The following is an 18270-nucleotide window of genomic DNA, read 5'->3' as shown; positions in this document are numbered from 1 at the left end:
ATCCTCTTTCTCTACACTGTTGGCCAAAGAATTCAAGCCCTTGTCCTCTGAAACAAAGCCAGAACTTTTTCTACTTGTAGTGTAACACTAAAGGCATGTCACTGAAAAATATCTTTTCATCTCAGGGTACAGAGCACAGCAGAAGACCCTCCTTCTCACTGATCACCTAAGAATAATGCCAAGTTGCTGGTGACACAATACCAAAGGATTTTAAGGGGGGTTGGTTAGATTGCTTTAAAAACCTACTTTCTCAAAACAGCTGGAGTCCAATGCAAAAGTCATGCTCTTCCCTAGGTGAGATCAGGTTGGAAAATCAGGCATTATCATACACTAACAAATTCAGAGCACAATGCAATCTAAGTGTCAGACTAGTCAGTTGCATCACTAGCTAAACAGCTGAAAGTTCTCTCTGCAAGGTGGCTGAATTACCATCTTTTCTGTAATCAGATGACATAACTCTGGATTTGGCAATTTATCCAGTAGTAAAAGTTGTAATGTGTACAAAATGCAAAGTTTATAAACCACAGAAGAGGAAACTTCATCTGCACTCCTGTGGTGCAACTACTCCCAGATTGTCAAACTGCAGTGTTTACATGTCTGAGAGCATGCAGGAAGCATTAGCTGTCGAAGCTGTCACCAAGAACGGGTAGTTCTGACAAAACAGTACAAGGCTTCTACCACTTACATGCTTTTTAAACTTGTTTTAAAGTCTGACATATCTCCTAGAGACAGCTATTGTTTGTTTCAATTTTCTCCATAACAAACCATTTGACACAAAGAGAACACACGACATGCACATTAGCTACTAGATGAAGGAGCAAAACTCCAAGGCAGAGTTCAACAGCATTAGGAAGAGAGCAGCAAATTAGAAAGAAATTAGAACAAAGCTCAAACGCAAATACCTACTACTTGAGAAATTGAAAACACCACAGTTCCCATGCTGAAAGGAAGAGAGCTGTCTGGTGTAAGCTAGTTCCACATTTGTTCTTTGTTGTTATGATGCCAGGCTGTCTTTCAAAAACCCACCACTTGTACTTAGTGTGCTCCAGGGAAAGAAGCTTCCTTCTGCGCTCAGCAGAACATAATATGGCACAAGCCATGGCACTTTTAAGCCTCCAAAACTTGAGTCAAGATACCAGTATATTCACCAGATTTTTAAAGTGGCAGCACAGGGACTTTTGAAAAGAACCACTCATTTCATGATACAGCGTCTACAAAGTAAGAGCTGCCAACCACTGTTCCAACTGATGATTACCTCTGCTAGTTGTTAGTAAGTAGAACTTGTAACTTCCAAACACAGTCTCATCAACATTTCTCAGAAATGCACCCTCCATTTAAACAGGAACTTTAAAATCTTAATAAAAATTTTCCTCATTCATTGATTAGTTGTATAAGCTGTGTGAACACTTAGTAGGGAACTTACTCTGCGACCTCCTCCTCTAATATGAGCTAAAATGTGCTCTAAAATTTGCTAAAACATGTTGCAGTTCTATTTTAAATTGCAAAGCTTTCTTTCTCTGGCTGCTAGGTTCACACACAACATATGTGACAGTTTTTCTACCCCAACTTGCTCAGTTTGAATTCTTCTGAATGACTGAAATGTTGACACTTTTTATCCTTTATGATTTTAGAGAAAGGGAGGACTCCACCACATGCGAAGCTGCAGTAAGCAACAGCTTATTTCTCACAACCCTTCCATGGTGACCATGAAGCCTCTTTGCAGTGTCACATTCTGACAGCTTCCTGACTGCTTACCTGTTGAGTACTGCTTCTTTGTCTGCCAGACGACTTTTAATTTTGCTAGTCAGATAGTCCAAGAAAAGTGTCCAGATGTCTAAGCAAGAAAAGTAACCCTCATGGGTAGGCTGAAATACACCAAAATTCACAATGAGTATCATGAACTATGGCAAGATTGATTTCACACAATGAAAATGAGTTAGCATGCACTTCAATCCATGGGAAAAACTTCTTGTTTTATTGAAACATTTCTAGATCACTAGAGAGATTTATAGCTGTCAAAAGATGATCAAGAGCTTCTGCACAATGTTGGGAATCCAGGAATTTTAAGGCTGGTGTCAGCATTCACCCATCCCTTGGCTTACTGCATCAGCTTCTGGCATTTTATAAATCTGCTTCCTTATTTCATATGTGGGGGTAAATAGGGCTGAGTCACATTGTAACAGCATCTACAGCAAGGCAACACGTACCAAAAGCCACAGGGCTTTTTTTAATCCTAAAACTAAGTTACAAGGAAAGCCTCAGATACAGTAAAAGCAGCAGATTCAGGAGAAAGAAAAGCATCCCCATTCACAAACCAAACGAGTTCAGAGATATTTTTCAAGACAACATTGTCCATTCCAAGGACTATCAAAAAAATAAAAGCAGAAGCAGAGTTCAACACCAGACAAGTTGCTTTTGCAAGGTAACTAACTACATGTGACCCCTGTCTCCCACTAAATCAAAGAGCCAATTAAGCCATTTCCAAGTCCCCAGCACTATTGAGAAGTGCCAGTAAGACAAGTTAATGGCTTTTTTCTGGACTAACTTTAGGTATCAGCTTCACTGGGGAAAACAAGCTACCCTGCTGTACAGGACAACAGAACAGAGAACAGTGAGGAAGAATGATGTTGCAGAGCTGTACCTGATGAAAAGTGTATTTGAACAACAGTGCCAGAAATTCAACCACAGGGAACTGGGAGTAGGATTCAATTCTTCGCAGGTGGACACTCACAAAGAGACGGAGAAAATCCGTAAACTTCTCAATGTAGCTACAAGGGAAAGGAGAAAACACAACTGAGAAAACATGAAGAATGCCATAAGGGAAAGCAAATTCATTGAAATAGTGATAAAATTCACTCAAAATCCTTTCATTAAAAAGAAAGTTACAATTAACAGTCAGTAGAACAATTAAAATATAAAGCCCTGCAACAATTACCTACAGGACGGGCAACCCTTCATTCCATTAATACCTGAAACAGCAGAAAAAACAGTCTAGTCAAAAGCAACTTTAATATTCAGGTCAATATAATTGAGTTCAACCAGGCCTGCAAATAAGCACAATCCCCCTCCCCACCCTGGAGAAATAATTTAATAGCAAGAGTCACTTTACTGATGTAGATAGGATTAGTGAAATAAACTGTACCACTGAGGAATTCAGCTGGAAGCAAGAAGTTAGCAGGAGTTAGCAATACATGTGTTAAAGTTACATGAGGTAGTGGGAGAGCTATGGAGTTGAGAGCTGGAAAGTACATTTTCTTCTGCCATGCAGATCAACTATCCAAAAGTTCCTGAACTGAACCCAGGCTTTTGTGACTGAATTAGACTACGAAGACAAATCTTTGTCCAAAGCATGGGACTACTCAATGCTTGGGATTGTACAAAGTGAAGGTCCAAAAAGAAGCCTGCTACCAAAATTTCAGGGAGTCCAGGAAGAACGCAACCTCAGCGAAAGCACTGAGGGTTCTTGAATACACAGCTGCGGAAAAATTACAAAGACCACAGTAGGTTAAGCTTTTTTTCAAGAAAAAGAACATGCCCTGCACAACATAAGCTTCATCAAGGTAAGAAAACATTGTCATATCCATCTATACAGAAAAGAGTTAAATACTGCATCAGTACACAGGACCAATGCACTGCAGCATCATATCCAAAGAGCAAGAACTCCAGCAATCCAATGGCAAGGCTCTGTGCAGAGAAGCCCATCCTTCCCATGCAGCAAGAGCTCTAAAGTGCAAAAGTACTTCAAGTTTTTCTTTTAAAGAAAAGGCTAGGCTTAGCAAAGTTGCAGACACACATGAACAGTCTGGTTTTACTACACTGCCTTGCTCTTTCCTTCTGCAAGCTTTTTTTGGCAGAGGGGAACCCCACTCTTTCTAATGAAAACCCTCTCAAGACCAGAAGCATTCCCAGCTAACAAAGAGCTGCAGTACTACTGGTTATTATGAGCCTACAAAACCACACAATACTTTTGGAGTATGCAAAAAGATTAAATTTCCTTTTTATTTGGCACTGCCTACTTGACAAGAGATCACTAAACATACCTGATCACAGATCAAACACTTCAAAAGTAAAGCTAGCAAAAAAAGTAACAAGTCCAGACCCAAAAACCTCCTTCATACTTCACATTTTTATTTTTTAAAGAGGCTCTGATCCAAGACCAGTGAAATTCTTACTTGGCCCCTAGCTTTTCCAGCCCCAAAGCCCCTTCTGCAACCACCAAACCATTGCTTGGATCCTTACTAGCCATTTACCATATTTTGGGATCTCCAAGTTAAAGCCAAACACAAAACAGGAGACAGTTTAAGCTTACTCTTTCTGGACTAGCTTGGCAGTACCAACTGTTCAAGACTGCACTGATTTTGTAACAGAACCAAAAATAGCCGGCACAACAAGAGGAAGGGAAGGAACTGGCTCAGGGCAAGCAGGGTCTTGAAGACAGCAATCTACTGAAGTTAGTTTCTTCAGTGACAATTTTGTTCAGGATTTTGTTAGTCCAAGCCAAGATGACACTTTCACGTGATAAGTTCTTTAGGTTTGGAGCTATGCCCTTAAGTGACAGAAGGAAAATCCTCGCATCCTTTTCCACAGAGAGGACAGTCAGCTTGGGGAAAGCTCAACTCCTCCAGAAGCCAGCTAGATTTTTCCAGACTCCAAAATATCTTAGTTAGATCTCTATTTTGGATCTTAGCAATGAGTAAAGAGGAATCTCACAAGTAGAGATACCAACAACCTCTGTGGATAACGTGTCAAAACAACAGAGCATAATGCTATGGCAATACCATCTCCGTGAAGGCCAACACAGCTACAGATCTTCCACAGCCTTGCCAGGGGAGGCTGCTTGCTGATGTTTTCCATAAAAAAAAGAATAAAACTAAACAATGGATTGTGTTTCCAGGAGAGCTTTTCTGAAATCCAGAGTGTAACTCCTGTCTCTCTCTGTACATATCTTGTATGCAAAGGTGGCTGATTTCTACACATCTTATTGCTAGGAAGTGAGCGATACTGAAGTCAGAGCAAGTTAGTAAGAAAATGAGCAAGTAGAAGTTACTGTTAAACAGAAGTCATGATTAATTTAGATTTACCATCCCAAAGTTATACGTGTATCTAAAGATATGGAAAAAGGGAATTTTACATAAGAAAAAAAGCAAGTCATCTCTTCAAACAGACCCACAGTTCTTTCACTAAGTTCGTTTTTTCTTGAGTAGATACGAAAAACACCAACAAACTCCCCCAAAAGCTCCAAAGCCTTGCTGCTTCATCTGGCAACAGAAATTTTATATGGCAGCACCAGAACTTTATTTCCACCACCATGTATGTGTAGCAAGACACTGATCACATTCACACAGTTGCAACCTATTTGCCAACATCAGCAGCAGCCCGCCAGCCTTCCCGTGGCAGCAGGTCTGCAATGAGAGGCAGCATCATGTCAGCACCTCTTCCACCACCCTGCCAACACGTGGATTCCACCACTCAACACAACAGCAAGACAAGTCTCACTTTCTCTCCTGCAAGTGGGAATAGCTGATATAAAAGAGTCAAGCTGTTTTAGGCAACAAGGGTGGTAGTAACTTTCTGGAAAACAACAATACACAGACTCCCGAGATGCTGCCACTTCCCTGCTGCCTCCAGTCAAGAATCCAGACAGCTTCTGTGGTGGAGCCATTCACCACTGCCGTGAATGGAGCTCTCCAAGCTGTCTTTTGGTAGTGTTTAAAAAAGTAAAAATAAAAAAAAAGCAGCAATCAGTAATCTTCACATCTCAATGAAGGGTAAAAAACTACTTCTATTTTCTTTCAAGTCATGACTTGCAGAATATCTACCCACTCTTTGTATGTTGGAGTTTAAGCAGAGAAGGCAGATACCGACCACGAAAGGGAATACTGCAATGCCTTTACCTCACTGAGCCTCTTCTGTTTTCTGTTACAACTGAATGAAGGGCAGGTTCAGCTCTTGTGCCACCTCAGACCTGCAGTCAAACAGTAACGAATGGGGGAAAGGGGAGGAAGAGGACAGGAAAGAATACAAACCTGTGCCACCACGGTCCCTTAGCAAACTCAGCCCCTTACCAGAACCTTACCTGTGGGCACCTACCTTTCTGCCCGTCTCCCCCAGCACAGTACTCTGAAAAAAAGGCGATTAGACACACCATGCATGACCGCAAAATAATAAAGACAGTCCTTTAGAAAGCAAGAGGCCCTAGCACAGCTGTTTGTTTGCTCTTACCTTTCATCCAGTTCCTCTAGCCGGCTCTTCACCGTATGGGCATTATTCTCCTTGGTAATCTTCTGCAGGAGGTAGAAAGTCTGCTGGAACATCCGTAGCAAATACTCTTCAAACTCCATAGGCACGCAGTTCTTAGACATCAGTTCATTGATGCAAGACATAGCCAGTACACCAAGTCGGCCACGCTCCTGTCCCAACACTGAGTTCTGACTGCTGCCGTTGACAGAAGACATCTTCCGAACGCGGGTGTCGCAGCCAAAGCGAGCAAAGTGGAAAATGGTGGTGAGGAGTGATGGGGTGATACTAGTAGACAAAGGGATCCAGCTGAAGAGGTGTGCCAGGCACTCCAGTGCCAGGGAACATATATATTCACTTTCTGTATCAAGGATGGGGATTGGCTGGTTCAATAATTTGGCTGCACTGGGACTCTGCAACAGGCTACTTAAAAGGTCACCTAGGAAACAAAGCAGACATCTGCATTATACATCAGGGCAATTACCTTCAAACGGTGCAAATGCCAGCCTTAGCTACAAAGCAAAAGTCATCAGAGCCTCTGGCACTTCAGCAAGTTGAGTACAAAGATTTGTCCAAGGTGAACTAGCGATTTTTCTATTCAGGAATTTTCTGAAGTCTTATTCAGATCCCATGTCAGATCAGACCAGATGACCAAACAAGCAAAAGTTTAAGAAGCAGCTTCACACGGCCCTTCTAGCCTTACTGGTTGCTTTTGCTTGGATATGACAGCTTGTGGGTGATAGAAGAGCAGATGTTCTGAGTCCAACCAAAATATACTGTATATCTAGTGTACAGTGCCTCTTCTTAGTGACCAAAAGCCCAGGGCAGGCACAGATCCAATTCCCCAGCCTCCAACCACTCACACTGCAAAGGTTTCCTGAGCCAGGTGGGTCTGAAAGATTCTGTACAGCCTCAGGATTTATCTTCCACGACTTTCTCCAGTCTCCAACTGAAGCCACATAAACTTAATATTTGCAACATCCTGCAATAGAGTCTCACAGCTTAACTATACGTTGTGTAAAGATGGCTTTTGGTTGGAAGGTTTGTATCTCCTGTACCCAAACAGGGTAAAAGAAATAATCTCTCCCCATTCACTTTCTATATGTCACCCAATCGGTTTCTATTGCAGTGTCTTCCTCAATTTCTCTAAAAGAAAACGACTACTTTTCTCATTACTTACGTGGAAGACATTCAATACCCTCAATAATCTTTACTGCCCTATAGAGCTGTCATTTCTACTCTACACCTATTGATATAGGAAGACCAGAACCACAGCCACTATTCAAGGTGTAGATTAACCTTAATTCCATACAGCACCATAGCAGATACCTATTTTTGACTGTTACTGAGCCAAAATTTTTGTAGAATGATCTGGTGTAATGCTCAGAAGCTAATCCTGCATACTGATGGCAAGTCTGGAGCCCATGATTTGGCATAAGTATTGCCCTCCCTGACCAAACGCAGGTTGTACTTATCTGCATTGTGTTTCACCTTCCCTTCTGCCCAGAGACATGGAAGATCTTCCTGTGGGTCTTCAGCCATACCTTCTCTCACCATTCTGACCACCTTGGTGCCACTGGCAAGCCTCCTTGTCCCTTTACTGAGCCCTTTTCCCAAATCTCAACCAAGTATGGCCACAAGCAGAGTCCCAAGCAGTACTCCACAGGTGACCTCTCCCCTCATGGCAAGAGGGGACCACTTCCACTTACCTTTTATCTCCTCCCTTCTAACCAATTAATCAACAATTCACAGACTCTCTTAACCCTGATGACCTTTGTTTTCTCAAAAGCTTTTAGCAAGAAGCCTTGTTGAAAGCTTTATGGAAATCTAAGAGGACACCACCAGCTAGGCTGCCCTTCCCCACAGAAGCTGCCCACTAACTTGCAGGTTTCCATAGACTACATGCTGAAAATCTATTCACCTTCTCCAGGTTATTCAATACGTTTCTCCTCTTGGAGTACAAATAATCTCTTCACCTTTAGAAATCCACAGGCACTTGCTATCTTTCAGAATTTAAAGTTCTCCACAGAAAATCTGAGTAATTTTTTTTTAAATGACCCAACACACTAGTAGTATGAAAATAACAGGTATGATCTACTGAGCTATTTCTAAAGTACTCAAAATTATGCATGATGAACACATTCCTCTTAAGTCTCCATTTTTCATCAAGATCTGTGTCTTACATCACTAAATTCATAACTCCCTACCATACCTTGATGTCTCTTTCTTCGCTACTTCAGCTGAATTAGATAATCCTGCACTCAGTCTTAATATTAAAGCAGCTCCATGGTAACATTCACAACTACACATATGCCGCAGTGCAAGAGCTGTTTGCATTGTGCTTTTACAGAAGCAGACATGCTTCTTTCAAATGTCCAGTCCAAATTCCACAAAAAAAAAATCTATGAGAAGCAAAAATTCTCATTTTTTAATCCATCAACACCAGAAACCATAAATTGAATCCCTGTAACTCGCAGCAGTTGGTCTGAGTGCTCTGCATCTAGTTAAATTACTGAAGTTTAAGGGATTCTAAGTTATAGTTGTGTCTTTACAAACAGGTGATAAGTTTACAGGATCAACTGCATTCACACAAAAGGAGAAAACTTTCAGGGAGGGCCTGGGATCAGGCTATTCTGCAGAAGTAAGCAGCAGCAAAAATTGTTACTTGTTTGTTAACCATACGTGAGTGAATATGCCTAGGGAAGGGATTCATCACCTGAAAAGCTACAAATCATGCAAATACAACATTTGGAGGCCGAGATATTATTGCTGAGTAAATTCTGTACAGATGCAATAACTGAAATGGTTCCAACATAGGACATTATCAAAGCTCTTTTGCTTAAGTGGCATGAGAAATGAGTTTTACATTGTCTTCAAGTGCTATTTAAAAACTATGCAAGACTTGCAAGTAACAATTTTACTCTGCTTCCCTCTGCAAAAAAGGAAGCATAGGTTTTCCAAGTTCCTGAAGAAATTTTGGCTCTGACAGAAGATATTAAACATTTATAGGGACTCTGAAGCTTATTTTGCCTTTTGGAACACCTTTAATTTCACTTGAATGTAAAAACATGGTGGTCTCATCTAAGCAACAAAAACATGAATCAGCAGTAAACAGGAATATTTTACTGTATGAATGAAACTCAAATATAACAATGTGTGCAAAAAGATGTTGACAGCTTACAGATTTCACAAATCTTAAGGATATAGAAACAGTAACATCTCCAGCACAGAATTTAATGGCAGTTTCACTAAACCCATGTTTGTCCGATAGTTCACCTTCTAATCATGCATTCATCTCTGCCTGCAAATAGAGGCCAGAAGATGTGCCATGGCACAACTGCCACTTGCTGCTACCAACTTGTGCGTCCAGCTTTAAGCCCCGCAATGTCTCCATGTTAGAAACCCTGCCAGTGCTCTTACTCTACTCTTGTGAATCTTTCAACCAATCATCTCACCAATTAGTGGCCCAAGGAACATTTGGTTAATCAAGAGAAAAAAAAGAATCCTTCATGAAACAAAGTAAGCAAGCAGTGGACAAGAGGGGAGTGCTCAGCGCTCTTCTTTCTGGACTTCAAGAACCTGAAGCACAACCAGTTTTAACATGGAGACAGTAGTTAAGGTAGAGCACAGGAAAAAAAAAAGCAAGAGAAAGCTTCAAATAAACAAGTTTACACAAGCAAGATCAAATGAAATTAGGCCTGAACTTCTAAAGGAACTGTCAGTATAGTCTTAATTACTAGCAATTATCTTGAAAATATGCTGAGAAGTTAGTTTTCCCTGAAAGGGGAGAATGGAAAGACACAGAACAGAAATGCAGTGTACTTTCACTTTGAGAAATATGATCTAAAGTCACGAGGTGAATGCATGGGTGCGCTGGCACAAGCATCATCCAGTGATTCACTGAGGAACTGAGAAGACATCTCAAACAGGCTTCCACTGACAGTCAGCCCAGAATGTGTTCCATTAGTTATATTTTTTTTTTAATACAACTCTAGAAAACAAAACATGCGTTGCATCAGAGTTAGCACCTCAGAACAAACCAGCATTAAGTTTTTTCCAATATAATTCTGGAGCCTGCTGTGCACAGTGCAGTACCCACTCCTGCAGGCATGGCCATGGATGTGCATTAACCAGCATCTGCGAGTGTGTGTCTGGGCTCACTCAGCAATTCAACCTGGTTTGTACAAATACAGCCTCATTCTTGGCCCCTGAGGCACTTGCTACCAACAGCTGATACTAACATAAATCAGCTTTTTACCGTGCAAGACCCCAATCTTACTGAACATTAAAGTGCTGAGGCTCCTACTGCCAGGGTGGGCGAAGCTGGCACTCCTGCCCACTCCAAGCAGCAAGTTCACTCTTGCCAACTGATACTATAGTTTTGTTCTTTTCTGTTAATATTTTTCCCCCACCCCCAACTTTAGCTAGCTACAGCAAAATCCACACACACTCCCCAAAAAACAAGGAAATATTTCTTCCCATTTAAGTTTGTTTTGTACATAAATATAAAAGTGTCTTAACCTCTTCTACAGGAAAGAAGCACTTGAAATTCTGCCCAAACTTAAATGTGGAAGTTTTAACACTAACCAGAACATTACCAAAAGCTTATCACAGGCAGCTGTCCAAAGCTGACTAGTGCAATCTGGCCACAAGGAAGTCATCTGCAACTCTCAATTAACTGTTTAAGGTCTGAAAGACAAGTGAGACAAAGGTACCTCATACAATTTTGTTGACTCACAGAACACACTACACCAAGCCCAACCTGGCATCTGTATGACCCTAGAGAAAGCAGTATCAGATACACAAGTGTTTAATCTTCTCCTGTATTATTACAGGTTTCCAGACCTTAAGCCCTTCTTTTCCTTGTTAAAAACAGACAGCCAAGATCAGACAACATACTGATTTCACTGCATCATGGTATTTCTTCTTGCTTTGTTTTCCAAGAAGGAGGAACTAAGACACCACAATCTGCTGGACAATGCCTGGGTGAGGTGAATGTAACAACAACCCATGTTAAATCACGGCACAAGATAAACTGGTAGCCATCAAGATCAGTGTTATGCCTGGGGTGTCCCCTATTTAGCCTTAACAGGGTCACTGAAATGTGTGCCAAGGACATAGAAATAAACCCTCTATTTTGAAGGTAACTAAGAAATATATATGTAAATGAGTTTATATCAGAAACACACATGCAAAAGACTAACAGGAATAGGTAGAAGAAAAACTTTCACAACATGCATACACACAAAGTCCTAGCCACTTTTTAATGAAGTTAAGGCTTCCATTTTGCTCCACTCTGGCTTTTAATGTGGTTACAGCTGGAATTCATAGTGGACAATGCCAACCCACTGACACTAGAGCATTTTGCACTGACACTTCAGAAGTTTTTTTACCATCTGAGGACTACAAGAAGCTATATGTGCACTTTTCAATGTGGTGGCACTTTTAGTGAGCCCTGCAGTGTGAATTGCTTCTTTATGTAAGGTTTGTCTTTCTGACCAGAAATTTGTTGGCCTATAAAAAGATCTAAGAAAAGGTTATTACAAGAGGTTAGACAGAAAAAAAAAAATCTATGACTGATATTGTAAGTTTAAAGTAGATGTAAATATAATCTTGTAGCTTTAGCCATCCTTACCACTTTCTCCTGAAGTTGGGGATGGTGGTGGAGTGGCAGCAGTAACACTGTGCTTGTCCCAGATGCTCTCCAAAATACCTGGCCAGAGAGATATTTTTCAGAACAGCCTGCTAAAAGACAGATTGGTCTGACAAACACACTGGAGACTGCAAGAGAACTTTGGCAGAACACATCTTTAGTGCTCTGACAGTGAACACTGTCTTCTCTTAGTGAGCCCAAAGAAATTACAAAGTGCTTATACACACAATCTCATTCTCTCTTCATAAAGAGGGGGACATAGGTAGCTATACAGCTACTCTGCTAGACAAGCTTGTTTCATAGCAAGCTGACCCAAATGCCTACGGGTAGAGTTGAGCATTCAAACTGCACAAGCAGCCACCACATCACCCACATGTTGCTGCATTGAACCCAGAATGGGCAAGCTTGTTAGCAGCTTCAGGGTGGCGAAGGACATTTGTTTCAGCACTGCAAGTGCAGTAACTCATACCTGTGAGGAGCCCAAGCACTGTCTGCACCTGGTCTAGAAGCAGCTTGCGTAGCTCTTCTTTCCGGGCTACACTAAGATCTTCCCGTGGACATGCCAGTTCTTCTGAAGTAGTTTTCAACATGATCAGTCCCAGAGGAGTGGTCACAGGAGACTGAATTAACTGAAAAGAAAAAAAATGAATGCAACATGTGATGATAACATTCTGCAAAGCTATCAACTGACAAACAGGGGATTAGGACACTATGAGCAGTTTACAAGCTCTTCAAGACTGAGGGAGTATCAGTTCCCACAGTTTGTAGTGCTACATGTTGAAGGAGAACTGCAAATATTAAATTTCCTGAGACATTAATGTTGCAACAGTTCAAGTACCATGGGAATCCTTGGGGTTTCAAGAGAGCTTTCATAATGTCATTGCACACATTCTCTGTTCCAGCATGTTTACCAGTAACAGTTTGTTCCTTCTGTTTACTGCCTTCTGCTGACATCATCACTTCTGAGAATTGCCTCAGCACCAGCAGTTTCACCATGTAACAGGGCTGCCACTGCAGCCACGCTCAGGTCAGGAGCCTACACCCTCAGCCAAGCAGTTTTCCATTAAAAAGTCCATCCCTTCCCATCCAAAGAACTGCAAGGCAATACCTGATGAGACAGGAACACAGCTAAGGGATACAACCTCTCCCTGCATCTGTATTGCATCTCAAACTGGAAATCATGTTTACTCTAAAAAGAGTGACTTCCACTACGGCCAGAACACACAACAATAGGACCAGAGAAAGTAATGATTTTTGCCTTCATTAGCCACTGGGATATTAAAGATATCCAAGTGGGGCAAAGTTTTATTTTCAGCTGAAATTCAATGCTGCTTTTCTCTGTTGACCTGGAACATCCAACACAATTTATGCATTACTCCCTCTGGGAGAAAAAGCCTAAAGCCAATCACAATTACTACAAGTAAGCTTTGAAGTCATAAACTCTGTAACACAGCTGACCTCAGTCCTAATTTCCTTGACTCACCAAACTAGAGACATGCTGAGTTAACACTGCTAAGGCTACACAGTTTGGTGAAATATGTGGTGGGGAAGAAGCTCATCTAAAAGCTCTTACTCTAGATGAACACTGACTTTCAGAAAGGAAGCATAACTATACAAGAGCAGACAGCTAAAAAAAGAAAATTAAATTAAATACACAACTTGTTAGTAAGTTGCAAAGAGACTTAACATCTCTCAGAACATTTTGTAAGAATACCAAGAATTTCAGCAATAACATGCACCAGCACTTCAGTAATGTTAAACAAACTTCATACCTCTAAAGAAGTAGCACTTTCTATGTATAATTATTTAGTTTGCATAATGACAATACAGTAGTCCAAGTTCCTTTTCTTTTCTACCCCTCCCATGGCTCAATAAAAGTTTTAGAGACTACTTAGGGTACTGAGATACAAGTTAATGCTAAAGAATCAAGCAGTTGCTTGAAATTATCTCAGAAGTCTTGAGGACTCATCTGCAACTCTAAAAAGTAAGTCATTTTGCTCCTGTGCTGCTACTCTATTTTGAGGTCTTAAAGTTCAGTATTGGTGTTTTTCTTCCATTTTCTCTGAACATTTTTGGAAGGTGTCTGCTATAGAAATTAATTTATGGGAACATTTCCCTCTGAAGCTCAGCTCACAAGGAGAGGCTTAAGGAAAAACAGATAGCCAAAGCGGGCTCTGCAATCACTTAAAATAACCTCCTAAGTGCTTGAAAAGCAAATAGAAGCTCATAAATACAATTGCATATCCAGGTGAAATGAAAGCCAAAATGGTAAGTGTAGACAGGGGTCTCAAGAGTACTTATTGCCAAATTGACAATTCAGGAAAAAATTGCAGCATGTAACACTACATGATTACAGAAAGCTATCTGAAAGAGATTACACCAGTTAGTAGCAAGCTCTGTAATACCAAGTTAGCATTTTTTAAATTTTACAATTAATCCTAGATCAATTTGTCTTAAATAACCTCCTGACACTCAAGGATTTATTATTTTTTTTAATAACTGCCCTGTGGCTTGTCTGTGGGCACAGCTTCATTCAAATCATGTCACTATGTCAGGAGAAAAACACTGTGCAGCCCTTCAGTATACACTCAGTTAAGCCAATTATGAACAATTTTAAGAGAACTAGAAACAAAGTACTCTTAGCCAAAAGAGGAGGTTTGCACTAGCCTAGATAGGCTGCAGCAGCAGTGTCCTGTTAGCCTGGCTCAGGCTTTACTGTGAGGATGCTGAATTACAACCACATTCCAAGTAAAGGCAATGTCTCAGCCAGGATCCTCAAATACATACTCTAGTCCTCCTGCAAGAACCCTCTTAAACACACCAACAACATTCCATCAGTGACTTTACATGATGAGGTGCCAAAGATTTTTAGGGTACCTTTGGCTATTAGGTGAAAAAATCTCCAACAGCCACATTCAGAAACTTCACTTTTGAGAATCATCCAGTGATGCATCCACAGTTTTACTGACTTTTTTCTTTCAAGAACCCCCAACCCCTCCAGTTTCAACCACTCCTAAATATTTAAAATTCAAAGCGCATTTGATACTTGTTGCAAAGCACTGTTCCTTTGTCAAAAAACTTGTTACACTAGGGAAAAAAAGTGTAACATGTAGGAAGCTAAGGGTTATTTGCAACATTAAACAAGGAAATTTAAGAAGCAACTTTGTTTTTCATGTATTTATTTCATCTTTGTTGCTAGGCAAGGAAACAAGATAACATTTCTCCTAAAATGAAACCAAGAGTTCTCTTTAGAAACTTCTTACCTGCAAGATGTTAGTGAAAAAGTCATGGTAGAACATTGGCCAGTCTTGCCGGCCAATATCCACAATGACTTTGCAGAGTTTGTTCCTGATGAAGTAAGGCAGAGTTTTATGGTGAGCTAGAAGGAGCTTGGGCAGGCAGCTGCGGATCTCCATTTTGTCTTGAGATGGGACCCCAAGCCACATCTTGTTAATTAAGTTCTGGAAAAGAAACAGACCTCCCAAATGAGCTCATCTTGGACATGCTTCACTGAAGTTAAACAGTGAGAGAATGTCAACATGTAATGCAGGGACAAAGCACCAGGCAGAGGAGCTGCTGCATCTTATGCCCCAGGATTACCCTGTAAAGGAAAAGGCTGTAGCTTTCAAATCTATCCAGGTCTCTCACTGACCAAGTCTGGTCAGTTAAAAACTTAAGCACCTATATTTGATGCAGTTCAACCTTCTCTGCTGCTATGGGCAGACCTGCAGATAAGGAAACAAGCCAGTATTAGCAGGTTAAACAGATGTTTCTCTTTTGTTAGAGCTCTGACACAGGCTTGCTGGGCAAAGAGCTGAAATTTAAGATGCTTGAAATTGCTCAGCAGTCCAGTACCAACTGTGGCATCTTTAATAACATGTAGAGGTGAATGTGTGCAAACAAAGTTAGGCAGAACAGGAGCAGCTTAATAGAGGGCACTGCCCTGCATCACTAACTTGGAATAAGCTTTGCTGCCTAATGGGGTACTCAGGCAACCAAAGACAGCAATGGCTCAAGCTGCTGAACAAAACTGACTGAGCTCGTCTCTTACAAGCCACACAGTGTATAGGGATGAGCTTAACAAAAACCCCAAAAACCCACCCCCACCACAAGCATATCAGATTTGTAGAAGTCCTCCAACATCAGAGTTTCACAAAAGATGGGTTTCAATGCCCCAGAAATTGCTACCATTATCTCTTTGAATACACCACCATTTCTACTAATTGACAAGTGACAACCAGCACGTCACTATTTTAACTAGTTTTGGGTCAAGCAGAACTAGCTAGCATGCACATAAAGGGTTTCCACTATCTTTAATCCTGGACACGTAGATTTTCCCTCTAAAGAGGGAAGCATAGCCTTGTATGAATCAGGAAAAAAAAAAAAAGAGGAGAAGCAAGTTTGGTTTTAGATGACACTGATGCCACCCAGGTCCCCTGAAGCTAAGCTGGAAGGTTGCCGCCACGGTGACTGCCTTGCAGTGACAGGGCACCACTTTAAGTGGACTAAAAGGTTTCTGTTAAAGCCAGACAAAATCCATAAGGCATCAGAGCTGCTTCCCTGCCACACTACGATCCCATTTAGGGGCTCTGAAGCATTAGGAGCTGAGCCTCTCAGGATAACTTACTGAGAAGGCCTGCTACTTGAGGCAATGTCTGTACCCATCTGAAGGCATATAGCTTGGAGAACCCAGAAGCGGGAGATATTGCAAAGGGTTTTTTGCAGAAAGTGGAAGATTATTTATAGTCAAAGCCGATCCAATTTGCAGCACAGACATACTGTACACAGATATGAGTTCAGTGTAGAGGTACAGAGGTATGTTTATATATTAAGTTCCTCAAAGAAGTTGCTTTTTGAGTTCTCACAGAGAGGATCCAGAAGTGTTTAAAAACCACGACCCAACCGAGAGCTCCTCCATGCAAGTTCAGAACAAGAGTTTCAGAAGCCCCAATAAAACCGGAAGATGCTTCAGCTTTTAACAGTCATGCTTTAACGCTCGCTGAGTTTTGTTCTAGTCATTTGACCTGAAAGTGGCAGCTTCTTCCACCTGTGAAATGTTTTCAGTAAGATGCTCTATTTTCCAAAAGCAAGAATTGAAGTCAGTTCACCTGGAAGGGGGCCATGAGGATTTTTTTTTCAGATCCACTGTTAACTTCCTAGACATTCTAGAAAATACAACATTCTCAGGAAGTTTTGGGAATGATCCTTGTGTTTATACACACACTTTTACTGACATTCAGTACTTACAGACAGTTGAAGACTGATGAAGTTGCAACTATGACAGACTACAGCTGTAAGGACCAGTTGAATGCACAGCACTACAGTAGTTAACTTGGGAAATTGAAGCTCCTCAATGGAGAGATCCTAATCTCTCAGTTGAGCTGTGGACTCATGTCTCTTACTTTATACTTGGACAGTGATTTCTTTGTTCCGCTTAGTTCTGGGCACAGTTATGTTTTTCAGTACCACTTTTTTTTCCCCCTCCAGAGCAGCAGCAATCAAACATGTTTTCCTCCTCATGAAAATCAGTTTAATTATTGCAGGCTGCAGTGTGACACCCATCCCCAGAGCATGGAACAACTCTCATACCACTTGTCATGATCACTGCTTTTTGAGAGGAAGGCAAACCAGATTCAGTTTGCAGATTGAGTCCAGACTCCCTATGCAACCTCAGATAAATAAAGTGAATATTTTAAGTGAAGAAGTCAACAACAGCAACACAGATGATCTGTCAAAACAACACAACTTTTAAGAATAGAGCTGTTTGCTCTATCTAAAAAGTGGCCTACTGCAAAGGATATAAACCCCCTCTGATTCAGGAGCACAGCTCAGACTGCCAACCCAGCCAAGAACACAACGCAAAGGTCACAAACAGACCAGGGTGAGGGGTGACACTGACCAAACCCCAGAATACTGTTAGAGAAAGACTGCACTGGTCAATGAGAAATCAGCTGATAAAACAGAGCTGTTCACAGAATACTTCTGTTTCTTCCAGCAGATACACAAATCAATATTTAGGCTTTTAACCATAACTTTGTTCTTTTATAAATAGGTAAAGAGTGGGACGTGGTCTTCCAAAACAGACCTTATCTGTCTACAACCAGCACATAAGCTTGCAGGATGCAGTTCAAGAGCATCAACCACAACTATGAGATGTCAGAAAAATAAAAGCAACTTTGTCTTCCCCCTTAGCATTAAAGTTTGCAGTAGCTAGTATCAGGTAATCATGTACATTATCTCTTACCATAAAAAGAATATAAAAGCAATAACACTCTTAAAAGCATTGTGTGGAAAACTCAAGCAGCCTCTGAAACTGTAGGTAATTTGTACTTTGAGAAGCCAGAAAATTAATTCTTCAATTTGTGTAAAGATTCATATTC

The 18270-nt window shown here is 41.0% G+C and overlaps 1 protein-coding gene across 4 annotated transcripts in view; it reads right to left on the bottom strand.

Moving 5' to 3' along the window:
• Positions 1–18270, bottom strand: part of XPO6 (exportin 6) — a 39191-nt gene that overhangs the window by 19176 nt on the left and 1745 nt on the right. For all 4 annotated transcript variants that reach the window (XM_026858948.1, XM_026858951.1, XM_026858949.1 and 1 more), the window contains exons 3-8: positions 15154–15351; positions 12360–12519; positions 11873–11950; positions 6223–6676; positions 2642–2768; positions 1756–1865 (exon numbers count right to left, since the gene is read on the bottom strand). In XM_026858948.1, the coding sequence (XP_026714749.1) occupies positions 1756–1865; positions 2642–2768; positions 6223–6676; positions 11873–11950; positions 12360–12519; positions 15154–15351 (1127 nt within the window). The remainder of the gene's footprint in view (positions 1–1755; positions 1866–2641; positions 2769–6222; positions 6677–11872; positions 11951–12359; positions 12520–15153; positions 15352–18270) is intronic.

Source organism: Athene cunicularia (genome assembly GCF_003259725.1).
Source record: "Athene cunicularia isolate RWA chromosome 14 unlocalized genomic scaffold, athCun1 chr14_part1, whole genome shotgun sequence".
Taxonomy (NCBI): domain Eukaryota; kingdom Metazoa; phylum Chordata; class Aves; order Strigiformes; family Strigidae; genus Athene; species Athene cunicularia.
The sequence above is the reverse complement of the archived record's forward strand: the minus strand, read 5'-3'. Positions and strand labels throughout refer to the sequence as shown.